The sequence below is a fragment of the Oncorhynchus gorbuscha genome, linkage group LG03, assembly GCF_021184085.1.
Source record: "Oncorhynchus gorbuscha isolate QuinsamMale2020 ecotype Even-year linkage group LG03, OgorEven_v1.0, whole genome shotgun sequence".
Classification (NCBI taxonomy): Eukaryota; Metazoa; Chordata; class Actinopteri; order Salmoniformes; family Salmonidae; genus Oncorhynchus; species Oncorhynchus gorbuscha.
Genome location: NC_060175.1, coordinates 73,895,153 through 73,911,126, shown reverse-complemented (window position 1 = coordinate 73,911,126; position 15,974 = coordinate 73,895,153). Strand labels below are relative to the sequence as shown.

Here is a 15,974-nt window from a genome sequence, read left to right as displayed (position 1 = left end):
AACATCCACTACCCACCCATAGAGAAGGCCTTTAGGAAATGTTTCTTCTTTTTGGAGATGCCGTCTTATACATTACAGTGGACTCACTGAATGCGAGTCGATTGCATTTCGTCCTTTAATGTGCACTTATCATTGGTTACTTACAGTGTCATCTTCTCGTCATCATATGCTCATTACGTAATAGCCTACCTTTAGGCTAACAATTCAAATGCACACGCAAAAGTCCTCCATTACTGCACTTACTGCTCCTGTTATTGGCCAATTACCTGCCTCAATGAAATGTGGAAAATGCTCATCTTTCTATCCGATTGGAGGGATATCTGGCTGAGGCAACAAGACAGTGATGCTGTTGAGGGTCATTGGTTACTTACAGTGTCATCTTCTCTTCATCATATGCTTATTACGTAATAGCCTACCTTTAGGCTAACAATTAAAATGCACACGCAAAAGTCCTCCATTGGTTACAATATCATGCCTTTCACTCATTATAGGTGTATTTATTATGTAATAGCCTTCCTAAAGGCAAATATAGAATCAAAATGTGAATGCAAAAGCTCTCCATCACCTAATTTATTGAAATCATATTTTATTAAGAATGTTCTGTTACTAACCAGAACAGTGTAGGCTAAATTCCCCTTAGCATGAACTCTATAAAGAGATTTAACTGATTTTACTGCGGAAAAGGGACTTGAGGGCAATGGTGTACTGTAGGCTGGCTATTATGTACATGATTCATGACCAACAATTCTTGCTACAGGCCTATCAGAACAGGCGACTCTTTTTTTCATTTAGATCATTAGTAACATTAATAATGAGCATTTTTATGCTGCTGGGGCAAGCATGACCAATCCAAGCCAAAGTCTGGGCAAGATGCCTCAACAGACCATCGTCAATCTAGGACAAGTTAATGGTAGTGAAATTCAAACACTTCAGACATGCAATGTTTCCATAGTCCTCCTCATTCCTGTGATCTACTATAAAAACATATCACATACATTTTTTTTTGTGACAAAAACGACAAAAAAGGAAAACTAAAACAAAGAAAAAAAGCATTATGTCAACGATGATCTTGAATTAGTGAATTGGCTAATATTTTATTCATTCATTATTTAATGTATTCCTTTGATCATCCATTCGTTCATTCTACCACCAATGTCATGACCCTGATGACCATGTGAGATCCAACGGGTAGGCAAAATTATATGTTATATATATATATACATAACAGAGCCTATAGCCGTTTTTTGTTATGGGTCATAAATAACACATCGAGCAGCTGTGTTAATTAGATGTGAGATTTCGTGGTATTGTTAACATCAGATGATTTTCACACACTAATGATCTTTAAACACCCCTCACCTTGTTATCATATAATAACATGCAAGAGTGCAATAAAGACAATTTAAAATCATTATAGCATTATTTGATATAATGTCTAATGTATTTTTTTTGTTGGTTCAACAGATTAAAGGTAGCCCTAGATTAAAATAGACTACTTGAATATGTCGACCTGCAGCATCTTTGAACGCTTTGACAGCTGCCTGGCGTATAATATCAAAGTGCATAATGACCACATTATGCACTTTGACCACATGATAACAAATTATGTCAAATGATGCGACATACTCAGTAAAAACGCTTCCATCTTTTTTTTATATTGACGATGGATGCAGACTGGGATACTTACATCTTGAAAGATAGAGATTCCTTGATTTTGGTTCTTCTGCTGGAGCTGCTGCTGTTTCCTGTGGTGGTCATGTTTCGCAGACTGAAGACATATGGTGATCATTTCTGTGCATGCCAGCATCTTGAAAATATTTTGGGATGCAATGTATTAACTCTGAATGAATGACAATCCTTGGTCCTGGTTATGATGTCCGTGGTCTATCCTCTGATGCTGCTCATATGACGATAGGCTACCGCCTCGCTATCTGTTCGAGGAGGCTGCTCTCCAGTTTGCACATCAATTTGATTTGACAACATAAGAAACTCCGGCCCCGCCTTTCCACTGTCACGAGCGAATTGCAATTGATGAAAATATATGTAGAATGCACCATCTGCCGGCGAGCTCTTGTGTAGTTTACAGTTTTTAAGGCCATGCCACCCAACCTGTCTAATTAACGAGAGATTTTGGTTATGATGATCGTAGAAATACATTATATTAACACATCTATATAATTACATAAAGGTGTTATATTTAATTGTATGATACTGATGTGTGTGAGTGATAGATAGATAGAGAGAGAGAGAGAGAGAGAGAGAGAGAGAGAGAGAGAGAGAGAGAGAGAGAGAGAGAGAGAGAGAGAGAGAGAGAGAGAGAGAGAGAGAGAGAGAGAGAGAGAGGGAGCTGAAAAATATAGAGCACTTTGTGTCTTTGGTATGACAAAATGTTCAACACAAATGTAACATTCGCATACCACTATAGGCTGGTCTGAAGCTGTATATTATTCATACAGTATATTAAGGTTAAGGTTAAATATAAATTGCACAGAAGTGTTTGTTTTTGTATGCCTATATTTAACAGTAATTACACTTTTATTAATTACATCACAAACCGCAGCAATTAGACAAAAAAGCATTTGGGCTAGCCTATTCTCAAATGCATCATGACTTTTTACAACTTGGTTGCTCCCAGTCCCCAACCTGGCCCCCTACGTGACAACGTATGGGTGTGAACAAGAATAATTTTCGAAGAATATTGCATAATGCTGACAACGTCACTGCCCCGAACTTTTGACGACAGATGCATCTCTGTCTATTACTGTTTTGAAGTTCGTCCTCAGTGCAGGTCAACAGGTAAGATGTTCAGCATTTTTCTATTTGTTTGGCCCTATGCAATTTAGCCAGCATTATATTATTGCGTATGATACTGCAAATTAGGCAATGTTGCACTAAAGGAACCCATAAGTAGGCAGGCTGTGTGTCTATATGGTCATTGACAGCTAGCCTACATTTCAAGTTCAGGAATGTTAAGATAAGAGTTGTGACTGTTATCTAAATAATATATAACAGCCAAATACATTGTATGTCGTGCTCCTCATTGTATCATCTCTAATTGCAAAACGAAAAACAACAACAACAAAGATATAAAGAAAGCTATAAACAATACATAAAGAAGAAAACCCTAAAAACAGAGATGAACTACAGGAATGCGTGTCACTTGAATGTGAATAAATGTAAACTTTGTTTGGTCGTTACTCATCAAGCATTAGGGTCAATGGTTTAGTTCCCTGGGACGTTTGACCGAATAACGGACTCATAATGCTCAGCTGCTGTGGATCTAGATAGACTAACTTGGAGTTCAGATAACCTCATACCACAAGAATAAACTCCAGATCCTGAGAATTGTCTTCTTATCCCCGAACCGCAGACCAGCTGAGTAGCCATAGGGGGTCCTCTATTCTTTACATGAAATGCTCGATCAAGACAAGGATTGGTTAGTTCCAAACAAAACAACCATTAAAACAATGAGTGCGGAAACCATTATTCTTCTTCTTATTATTATAATCCGAAATGGCTGGCTTGGACTTTTTATTAATTAGGATTTAGAAACTAGTTTGGTCACTGTGACAGAAATAGTATAGGCCAAATATGTCTGTGTTTTGTCATCAAAAACGAAAAGACATCCACGTCGTCTCATGATAATCGATTTTTAAATACACCGACGCTCACTAATAATCGTCCACAGTCCCTGCGCAATGACGTCTTTTTGTCGGAATCTTGCTTCAGCACCTTGCGGAGCATGAAAAGCGCGCCTGCACAGACAAGATAAGCCGCGCCCGCAGGCGCACCTATTCCATCAACTCTCTTTATTTTCTTCAAACGTAAATAATGGGCCACACTGTTCACACATTTGGGAAACAATTTCAAATCACTAAAACCTTATATTGCTGAAAGTTTGATTCAAAGTGTGTTCCCCTCTCTCTTGAACATAGTATACATAGTATACAGTCCTATATTTCGTTTTCATTTCCCCTTTAAAATGTTAGGTTATGAAAGATTGTGGAAGATGGTGGCAATAGCATTACATAGGCTACTTCAGGACTATTGTACATTAGCCTACAGTGAATTTAAACTTGCCTAAGCCTGTTGAAAAGTACTGTAGGTCTAAACTAGTGTAAATAGCATTTAGCATAGATACTACAACTATAACAAAGTGTCAGAATTGTATGTTTTAAAGGTCTTATATCCTATGTCTCATGTGTTGATCCAGATTCAAAACTGCTTCAAGAGCCATGGCCGCTTTCCTTCACCACTGCCCCTTCCTGAAGTCGGCCCCCAAGCCTGTTTTGCTGAAAACTGGGGCCGCCCTCCTCTCTATGGCCGACCGATGCCCCATGATCGCCCGCCAGATCACTGTTTGTGCCTCAATCCCCAAGGAGAGGAAGACAACCATCCATTCTACCCAGTCAGCAGGCACCCTGCCCCTGAGTGTGGACTCAAAGCGTCATTTTGCCCAATCAGCAACCCAGGTGGCTGTCTCCATGTCCAAGGGATGTCCCTTTGTCTCCAATCAGATCGGCATGGTAAGAGCGAGTCCTGAGGTTCAGGAGGACGTCCCGGCGGAGTCTAACCCAGGTAAAGACAACACAATGGTAGTTTATTTGTTTGTTTGGATCCTCATTGGCTTTTGCAGAAGCTGCAGCTACTGTTCATGGGGTCCACACAAAAACACAAAACATGACAAATAACAAAACACTGATACACTGATAGACAAGGGCAGACACACACAATTAAAATACAATGATATACAAACAATAAAACTAAAAAAGAATACAAACAATACAACAACAAAATAAAATAGTGTGTTAGAGTGTGTCTGTGTGTGTGTGTGTCCTCTCACGTTCCCTGCCGTTCCGTAATATGTTTTTTAAAGAAGTTCATTTGAAGCAGTTAACTCAGATTAATACTTCAAGAGTTACGTTGAAAGCAAAAGGTTGTGTGTCAAATAGTCAAGGCCTGTCTTACCTCTTGTCTCACCTCATCTAACCTGGTCTAAACCTGTCTCACCTCACCTAACCTGGTCTAAACCTGTCTCACCTCACCTAACCTGGTCTAAACCTGTCTCACCTCACCTAACCTGGTCTAAACCTGTCTCACCTCATCTAACCTGGTCTAAACCTGTCTCACCTCACCTAACCTGGTCTAAACCTGTCTCACCTCACCTAACCTGGTCTAAACCTGTCTCACCTCACCTAACCTGGTCTAAACCTGTCTCACCTCACCAAACCTAGTCTAAACCTGTTTCACCTAACCTCGTCTAAGTCTATCTCACCTCACCTAACCTGGTCTAAACCTGTCTCACCTCACCTAACCTCGTCTAAGTCTATCTCACCTCATCTAACCTGGTCTAAACCGGTCTCACCTCACCTAACCTGGTCTAAACCTGTCTCACCTCACCTAACCTGGTCTAAACCTGTCTCACCTCACCAAACCTAGTCTAAACCTGTCTCACCTAACCTCGTCTAAGTCTATCTCACCTCATCTAACCTGGTCTAAACCTGTCTCACCTCACACCTGTCTCACCTAACCTGGTCTAAATCTATCTCACCTCATCTAACCTGGTCTAAACCTGTCTCACCTAACCTAAACTGGTCTAAACCTGTCTCACCTAACCTCGTCTAAGTCTATCTCACCTCATCTAACCTGGTCTAAACCTGTCTCACCTCACACCTGTCTCACCTAACCTGGTCTAAATCTATCTCACCTCATCTAACCTGGTCTAAACATGTCTCACCTCACACCTGTCTCACCTAACCTGGTCTAAATCTATCTCACCTCATCTAACCTGGTCTAAACCTGTCTCACCTCATCTAACCTGGTCCAAACCTGTCTCACTTCATCTGTAGGCCGTCATTGTAAATAAGAATTTGACAAGAATAAGAATTTGTTCTTAACTGACTTGCCTAGATAAATAAACATTATAAGACATACCCTTCCTCATCTTCACAATAACTTTGTCAATATGACTTGACCATGATAATTGACCATCTACTGTTATACCTAGGAGTTTAGCTTCCAAAACTTGCTCAATGGACACACAAACACCAGTGGAAACACAGCAGCCACACTTTGGTAGACACAAACAACAAGTCCAAGTTCTAAACACAGTGAAAAAATGTAGTTGCCACAAAAACCTATCAAAACCTGCATCACTGAAGACAAAGAAACAAATGGACGAGCATAGCAGAAATGAGAAACACTTCACAGTGTAGTACAGACTGTTATACCCCTGCTCTCTGTCACAGGTATGAAAAGATCTCTTTTGAAGGAACTCGAGGACTCCGTCATGCCGAAGTTCCAAACCCCCAGAGTGTCCCACCTGCTGAAGGACAATATAGGTGAATCAGACCAGCGTGACTCGTTTGCATTGACTCAATCAGAGGAGAAGTTGCACTGTAGTTCTACAATAAATTATATTGACATGATACAGTGCATAACAGAATTGTTTTCAGTCACACGTTATATTAAGTGGTAATTTGATACCAGTTTAATGATTATTGCATTGGCAGGTACTGTGTAAATACATTTACACAAGTTGTATTACATACACCTTATCTGTTTGCACAGCTTTTAAAGGGAAAGGATTACCAAGTATAGGCCTACTTACAATCGCCTAGTCTCATGCATTAATTATGCACAGCAAAATGAGGTTTAAACGCAAGCAATTTGAGTTGATTTGTAAATGGGCTCCCGAGTGGCACAGCAGTCTAAGGCACTGCATTTTGGTGCAAGAGGTGTCACTACAGTCCCTGGTTTGAATCCAGGCTATATCACATCTTGCTGTGATTGGGAGTCCCATAGGGCGGCGTACAATTGGCCCAGTGTCGTCTGGGTTTGGCTGGGGTAGGCTGTCAATGTAAATAAGAATTTGCCACATTCAGGTATCACTACCGGTATGTAAAGTGGGACCCAATTTTCTTTTCATTCAATGGATACATGATGATTCATTCTTCATCATATTAAACAAGTTATTGGATCTAGAATCACATGTAACTTGAGAAACTATATGAATGTCTCTTGAATCCTTTTAAGTCTTTCACAAAATAATTTGCTGACACTATTATACTTTTAACCCCTACAGTGGGCCCCAGTTTCGACTACGATGGCTTCTTCGACAGGACGATCTCTGAGAAGAAGAACGACCACACCTATCGCATCTTTAAGACAGTGAATCGGCGAGCTGACGTCTTTCCCTTTGCCGAAGACTACTCCATGGCCGGGCGGGAAGGCTCCCAGGTGTCTGTCTGGTGCAGTAACGACTACCTGGGCATGGGTAGCCACCCCCGGGTCCTCAACGGAATTCAGTAAGCCAGACATCAAGATTCTTTCTCAATTCATCTTTCCTTGATCCCTCACATCCTCTCTCCTCAAAGTGCATTGGAGAAGGGGAGGGAGTTTGAACCTTCTCTTCCAATATGGTTGAGAAGAAGGCGAGGAGATAGGATGCAAGGAATCACAGAAAGACAAATAGAGATTGAGACATGATGTAGTGCAAAAAGACCAAAGACTAAATTCAACCGAATCAATTCCTTATATATTCAATTAGGTATTCTGCTTAAATGTATGGCTCGTCATACTCCAGTACATTATATTCTTACGCTACCCCCAGAAGAAAAGCTTCGTCTAGAAACCAACCAGTTCAATGTTCATACTGTATTAGAATGTTCAAGAAAGTGCAAGCACTATATTATAAAGTTCAAAGCAGTTGACCGTAGCAAGGGCGAAACTAAATATTGAACAAATTCGCTGTATTCATGACAAAATGTTCTGCATTAGACAAAAACATTACGAGTTAATTAAAATCATATTTAGACAGCAGTTCTCTCCCAAAACTATCCTAACCAGAGCCTCTGTTCCTCAATTATCCTTTTACCCTTGAGGAAGTGTTTGCAGCAATTAAATCTATGCCTAATAATAAATTCCCAGGCCCAGACGGCTTCCCAGGTGAATTTTACAAGCAGTTCTGGCCAGAACCCTGTCCTATATTTACATGATAGATTACTTTTGTGTTAAGGGAAATTTGCCTTATTCTATGAATATACCAGTAGCTTCTATCAGTGTCTTGGTTAAAAGTGGGAAGGGCTCATTAGAATGCTCTTCTTTCAGACCGATACGTTTGTTGAATTTGGATTCCGAAGTGATAACTAAATTGATAGCCAGAGGTAGAGGCTCTATTACCCTCGCTTACCCCGATCAAATGGGATTTATAAAAAACTGGTATTCACCGGACAATGTTAGACGACTGTTTGATGTTATCAACCGTTTAAATTAGCATAAGACTCCTCCTATATTGTTGTCATTAGATGCTGAGAAGGCGTTCAACAGAGTTGAATGGAATTTCCTATTCTTTGTTTTGCAAAAAAATGTATATGGTTGCTAATTTCATCAAATGGGTCAAAGCGATTTATACCATTTCCAGAGCTATGGGGTCTCTACCAATGGTTTAAGGTCACAAGAATTTCCCCTGAGTAGAGGGACCCAGTGAGGCTGTCCTCTGTCTCCCCTTCTCTTCACCATAGCCGTAGAACCACTGGCAGAGTCCATACGTTCTAATGAGAGTACCATAGGTCCCCTTATTGCAGATCAGGAACATAAACTATCTTTATATGCAGATTATATTGTATTGTATGTTGTCAATCCAGTGAACTCCTTCCACATATCGTTGATACTAATGCCTAATTTGGTCAATTCTCTGGATACAAGGCTAATCTTATCAAATCTAATGCCTGTTTGCTAAATAGCCAGCAAACAGATGAGTTGAGTTTGGTCTGTCCCTTTTCTTGGAAACAAAATGGATTCCACTATTTGGGAATAAATGTTACCCCAGTTCTAAAGAATTATCTAAATGAATGAAGACCTGATTTGTTGGTCCAGTCTCCCAGTAACTATGATTGGAAGGAAAAACATAATCAAGCTGAATTGTCTTTCCAGATGTAATTATTTATTCAAAATGTTCACCTGTTATTTACCATTTTCTTTTTTTTGTTTTATTAAAAAAAATATTGAATCAAGGTTTTCATTAGTGGTCAGCCCAAACTCGCAATTTGACATCTTGGACTTTGGACAGACACCATGGGTTCAGATTGAAGCTCAATTTAGCTACCTTTTACCTCCAAAGAATCTTATGTTTGTGAATTGGGTCCAGCATATTTGTAATAACAAGAAGACCTTTACTATGTACAACACATGAATGGCGTGGGCAGACTGTACAAAGTACTTAGGTATCTCAAACACGTATTCTATACTTGCGTCTATCTCTTGTAATCCTGATATGCCCAATGTGATGTCAAAGGTCGACCTCTATAGGTGGTGCTTCCTGGGTCTTATGGGTTTCGCTGACCTGTTCCATAGTGACAAGAATACAGTGAAGTAATTTATTGAAATCTGTAAGGAATCCAACATCCCTGGTACGGATTATTGTTCCTAGGCCGTCATTGAAAATTAGAATTTGTTCTTAACTGACTTGCCTGGTTAAATAAAGGTCAAATACATTTTTTTACAGACAATGGGAATCCACCTTTATCCCTCTTCAAAGTATTTGGGAATTTGATGAGGAGGTATTGCTTGAGATCTGTAATAAGATACCCTACCCATTTGCTAGTTTGAATATTAAGGAAACAAACACAACATTATTTTTCATATTTGATTTTACTCCTTTTAAATTAAATCAGATGTTCCCAGACACCTCAGACCGGAAAAGGAACCTTTTTGCACCAAAGGTATTTTGGCAACGCAATAAGCTAATGGATTTCTAGTGCTCTGTTCATACAGCCACTCAGATTATTTTAGATATTGGTAAAATCTCCAAGCCTTCTTAATCACATGCCAAATATTAAGCTTGACTCAGACAAGACAAGGTTGCTGATAACTAATTCATACTTTGCAAAGAAACGTAGTCTTGTGTGTGGGAAAAATGAAAACCCTTCCACGTTTCAATTGTCGTTAAAACAAGTTGTGAGATGTGTAAGATGTGATGTTTGATTATGATTCTTCTTGTATTATCTCAGGGATGCCCTGAAGAGGCATGGCGCAGGTGCCGGGGGTACCAGGAACATCTCTGGCACCAGTAACTTCCATGTGCTGCTGGAGAAAGAACTGTCCCAGCTCCACCAGAAAGACGGAGCTTTGGTCTTCTCATCCTGCTTCGTGGCCAACGACTCCACCCTCTTCACCCTGGCCAAAATGCTGCCAGGTTAGCCTAAACCCAGGGCCCTCCCGGGTCTCCCAGCTGAATGTCAAACATTGACAGAGGATGAGAGGTAGCATGATCCAGGATCTGTTTGTGCTATCTTGTGACATTGACCATAGGAGTTGACAAGATAGCAAAACAGATCTGGGACCAGGCTAGATGAGAGGTAGCATTGAGAAGAATAGTCAATACTTATAGCATTTCATTCTAATCAGAACTTCAGCATTGCTTTCAAGGGCAATGTGGTTACATTAGTGGCACCAATCTATATTCCAAAATACGTTCTTTGTACTATAACGCACACACTCTATCACTTCTGAAAGACATAGAGTTAGAAGCTCATTCTGCCTTGTGGGCTCTCTGCTTTGAAATACAGGCTGTGAGATATACTCTGACATGGGGAACCACGCTTCAATGATCCAGGGCATAAGGAACAGCGGCGCCAAGCGCTTCATCTTCCGCCATAATGACAGCCAACACCTGGAGGAACTGCTGAGTGGCTCCGACCCCAAGACACCCAAAATCGTGGCCTTTGAGACCGTGCACTCCATGGATGGTAAATGTCACGAAACGGGCTACACAGTCAGGTCGCATGTTAGTTCGTCTTTGGTTGTCTTTCATAATATATATTTTGCTAGGGGTTTGTGGTGGTTTAACATGTGATAAGCAAGCAGTATTATTTATTTGTTGCTAATATTTTATGTTACGTCCTCCCATATTAATATACTAAGTTCTAAAAACACAATATCCCCCGTCAGTGTTGATTTTGAGTGCTACACATTTCATACTTCTGCATTGCTTAGTGCCTCGGTAATAATATCCACGGTCTCTCAGGTATTTTCAGTAAAAGGGCGTACATCCTATTTCATCTCACTCGCTCGCAGGTGCTATATGTCCCCTGGGGGAGCTATGTGATGTGGCCCATCGCTACGGGGCCTTGACGTTTGTTGATGAGGTCCATGCTGTGGGCCTGTATGGAGCCCATGGGGCCGGTGTGGGAGAGAGAGACAACATCATGCACAAGATTGACATTGTCTCTGGAACCTTGGGTAAGAAATAAACAGGTTTGATAAGAGTGTCTATGTTTTATGGATTTGTTGTTGTTTTTCACAAGTGTATTTTGTACCATGTTGTATTGCATTTTATTCTGTACTATTTATTGGTGCTTCCTCTTGCCCATGGCTCACTTTTAAAAAAAAGAGATGAATATATCAATGGTTTAATCAAATGTAAATAATTCAAATTAACAGATGTGTCTGCTGTAACAAGGACAGTTCTTGACTAGGCCAACGAGGGACACCAGTTGATTCCCACTTATTTCATTTGTTTTATTTCAAGGATCTAAAAAATACTGGATTTGCTACCACAAACTGAAGTAGTAATATGTGTTTATGAATTAATTTAATTATACACACTTGCAGTGAAGCAGGTTCCATCATGGCTATAACCATTTCGTCTCTGTCTGTCTTAGCTTGTCTCAGAGCTAGGAAAATGCCCCTCACAGCAGAGATAGATTTGATTGAGCCAAGTGAGTCTCCCCTGGAAGAGGTCCCATTTAACCAATTAATGCCGGTCATTTATTAAATACATTTTTAATTCAACCTTTATTTAACTAGGCAAGTCAGTTAAGAACAAATTCTTATTTACAATGACAGCCTACCGGGGAATAGTGGGTTACTGCCTTGTTCAGGGGCAGAACAACAGATTTTTACCTTGTCAGCTCAAATATTTGATCCAGCAACCTTTCAATTACTAGCCCAACGCTCTAACCACTAGGCTACCTGCTGTCATCAGGCACAAACTGACATTTATATCACTGACATCGCAGTAACAACTTTCATCATGCTCTGTTGTTGGCTAACGGAGGGAACGGCAGAGGCTGCAGGCCAGGGGATATACATATCAGCTGTGGAAGTGCTCCCACACACCCAGTCTGGTCATACTGATAAGCCTCTCTAGGAGCAGTTTCTGTGAAAAGTTGCATCTTATGCACAGATCTAAGGTCAGCTTACCTTCTTTCAATCCTAACCGTCACCATTTGAAGTTAGAACTCAATGTTACTTCAGATCAGCGCTTATAAAGGCAACCTTAGATGACAAGGTATTAAGTAAATCTAGTCTTAGCCCTACTTATTTCAGAGTATGTGGTTGTCAATCTAGCTAGGTCACATTGGGGTCACATTCAAACTTGATCAGCACTATTTGAACTAGGAATACTCCATCGCGCCATCCAGTAATAGTGTACACTAACTCCAATAAGCATAATGGTTCATTGTGATTTGAGGTGTGTTTGTTATAATATATCTATAAGTTATAGATATTGTATATGCCTTTTATTGTATATACAGTACCAGTGAATTAATTGTTAATTGAAATGCATTCCAAGTGACTACCTCATGAAGCTGGTTGAGAGAATGCCAAGAGTGTGCAAAGCTGTCATCAAGGCAAAGGGTGGCTACTTTGAAGAATCTCAAATATAAAATATATTTTGATTTGTTTAACACTTTTCGGTTACTACATGATTCCATATGTGTTATTTCATGGTGTTGATGTATTCACTATTATTCTACAATGTAGAAAATAGTAAAAGAGTAGAGTAGGTGTGAGTAGGTGTGTCCAAACTTATGACTGGCACTGTATACAAATCACTCCATTTGATAATTATTTCTTCTTCTTCTGTTTCTTCTGTTTCTGTTACTTCTTCTTCTTCGCCATTGCTGCAGGTAAAGCCTTTGGCTGCGTGGGGGGGCTACATTGCCAGTAGCGCTTCCCTGGTGGACACGGTGCGTTCCTTCGCTGCAGGTTTCATCTTCACTACTTCGCTGCCCCCCCATGGTGCTGGCTGGGGCCCTGGAGTCTGTGAGAGTCCTGAAGAGCTCCGAGGGCCAGGCGCTGCGCAGGGCCCACCAGAGGAATGTCAAACACATGAGACAGCTGCTCCTGGAGAAGGGACTGCCTGTGGTCAACTGCCCCAGCCACATCATCCCAATAAAGGTACTGTAAGAGATTTACACTGCTGATTTACACATTTACACTGAAGACGATTGGATATGTTGAGCAGAGAATTATGGGTACTGTAGTACATGTTCTATTGCTACTACAGTGTTAAGGGCAGTGGATACCCTAGCTATGTCACTCCAGTTATGAGAGTTACTGTGTCATTACTAGGGCCCTGCCCTTTTCTCAGCTTCTTGTTTCTCTGGTAGTTTTGTCCTCCTGCACCAAGACATAGATAGTTCCTTCTACTGACACCTGTTAAACTTTTTTATATTTTTTATCATCACATCTTGATAGTTGAATCATCTCAAATAAGGATCTAGTTAGCACAAATTAAGCTTCTAAGCATGTGGACTGTCTGTGCACCTCTCATTTAACTGGGTCATTTCCATGACTAAAGGGATATAACATCTCTAGAGATGAATTATCTGACTTAATTGTCTGATGTGTTAATTATCTAATGAGTAAGAAGGTTGTGGAAGTGCCTGAAAAAGCCTGCAGTGACACCTTGAGTATAGTTGTAGGTCGAAGATGTCATAGTAGGCCAGGTAGTGGAGAACAGGGCCCTAGTCATTACTACTGTGTGCAAGAGGAATTGTATCATACCAGCTTTGTTATTCCACAGGTATAAGACTTACTGGTATACCTACCCCAGAAACAACATGTAATCTATTATCCAAATACTTGACCACTCAAACTACCTCTGTAGCCTGAGTGCCAGTCTGTTTACTGTATGCTCTCTTGCAAACCCTTATTGTATTCCATAAGGAGTTGGCAAGAGAGCAGAAACAGAGTGGCATTCAGGTGGATCATTCTGTACATGACAGTGATGCAAGGATGTACTTTGAACCTGTTTGAGCACAGCACACTAAGTTCATTATCGAGATGATAGACTGTATTTGTGTGCGTGTGCATGCATTGTCATCTCTCAGGTTGGTAATGCGGAGCTCAACTCCAAGGTGTGTGACATCTTGCTGGAGCGACACAACATCTACGTCCAGGCCATCAATTACCCGACAGTAGCCCGAGGCGAGGAGCTGCTGCGTCTGGCTCCCTCCCCTCACCACAACCCTGCAATGATGGAGTACTTTGTGGGTGAGTGACCAAGCCACCTGCTGCTACTGCTCTGACAGGGTTTCCCGTAGAACTGGCCTGTGTTCAAGCATCTCCGAGTAGGAGTGATGATCTAGGATCAGTTCCCCCCCTGTCTGTATAATCATATACGTTATGATCTAAAAGGCTAAACTGATCCTAAATCAGCTCTGAGACTCTTTGTGAATACATCCAGTGGTGTTCAACCCATTAATGGTCAATGGTCATATTCGACACATCAGGGGGTCCGGAGAAAGAAAACTTCAACTACCAATAGTATCCTTCCTCGGTGTATTCATAAAAATGTGATCCCTGAATAACCTCTGTATAATCTTAAAATAAGATACTACAGCCAATACTACTAGCTGTGTTAGCCGTGACTCAAGTTTCTTTGTGTTTGACCCATTTCACTTTGATTGACAGAGAGGCTCGTGGAGGTGTGGCAAGAAACGGGGCTCCTTCTGAACGGGCCGGCGACTGTCTCCTGCACCTTCTGTGATCGCCCACTGCACTTTGACCTGATGAGTGAGTGGGAGAAATCCTACTTTGGCAACATGGAGCCTCAATACATCACTGTGTCCGCATAGTACAAAACTCCATTCATTATACATCATTATCATCACATCATTGCTCTTATTTCATACCAGGTTTCATTCAAACAACGTACATATTATGTAGACTACACATTTTAATCTTATCGCATTCAGTATTTATTTTCTGTGTTTATTGTTTCTAAAGTAACTTGCTATCCCCAAAATATTTAAGATTACACATAATTCCGTGAACTAAAATGTGTGCCCCTTTCACATAGTGACTTAAAACGTAAAACCTGCACATGGGCACTTTCTAAAATAACAATTTAATCTCAAGGTGATATTTTGGATTGTATAGATTTCTGTATCAATTGTCTTGTGCTTTGGTCACCAGTAATAGTGAAAGACCACAATCATGAGTTGTCTCACTGGAATGTCATTGAAACTGAAAATATGAAATAGAATCACTATTCAACTTGAATGTAACAAATTGAATGTAAAAATAAAAATACTGCTGTAGAAGCGATGTGGTTTATTACACAGGAATTCAAAAATACAAAGAAATAAATTGAAATAAAACAAAAAGTGTGTGTAGTTGCATCTTTTGAAAATAGTTTACCATCTTACTAGTTATGTAGTAAAATAGCTAAATGTATTTGCACAGCAATAATTTATGTTACTTGTTTGTTCCTTTGGCATTCTTTCAAACAAGCACCACATGGTAATATATGGTACCAGGTATCAATATTGTGTATTGTTCTTTGTAAGTATTGTTCTTTGTAAGCACCAAGGGATACCCATTGTTTCCACATAATTTTCTATTAAATACCAGGAACAATATAAGTAACAGAATAGTCACATATGGACCTTGCTTTGTGCATGGGGGCATTGTCATGCTGAAACAGGATAGGGCCTTCCCCAAACTGTTGCCACAAAGTTGGAAGCACAGAATCGTCTAGAATGTCATTGTATGTTATAGCATTAAGATTTCCCTTAACTGGAACTAAGGGTTCTAGCCCGAACCATGAAAAATAGCCCCAGACCATTATTCCTCCTCCACCAAACATTAGAGTTGGCACTATACATTGGGGCAGGTAGTGTTCTCCTGGCATCCGCCAAACTCAGATTAGTCCGTCGTACTGTCAGATGGTGAAGCTTGAT

At 40.4% G+C, this 15,974-nt stretch overlaps 2 protein-coding genes across 2 annotated transcripts in view; one reads left to right on the top strand and one right to left on the bottom strand.

Annotated features, from left to right (window-relative positions):
• Positions 1-1,980, bottom strand: part of LOC124021814 (N-terminal EF-hand calcium-binding protein 1-like) — a 39,472-nt gene extending 37,492 nt beyond the window's left edge. Inside the window, exon 1 of the mRNA XM_046336942.1 lies at positions 1,688-1,980. Within this exon, the coding sequence (XP_046192898.1) occupies positions 1,688-1,807 (120 nt within the window). The 5' untranslated portion in view covers positions 1,808-1,980. The remainder of the gene's footprint in view (positions 1-1,687) is intronic.
• A 467-nt stretch (positions 1,981-2,447) lies between these two features.
• On the top strand, positions 2,448-15,398 carry alas2 (aminolevulinate, delta-, synthase 2). Its single transcript, XM_046343678.1, is given in 12 exon segments — positions 2,448-2,796; positions 4,214-4,578; positions 6,249-6,341; positions 7,085-7,307; positions 10,011-10,195; positions 10,569-10,748; positions 11,077-11,241; positions 12,915-12,934; positions 12,936-13,016; positions 13,018-13,185; positions 14,121-14,283; positions 14,704-15,398. Coding segments are annotated over 11 exon segments (1,785 nt in total). The 5' UTR covers positions 2,448-2,796; positions 4,214-4,235; the 3' UTR covers positions 14,868-15,398.
• The last annotated feature ends 576 nt before the right edge of the window (positions 15,399-15,974 follow it).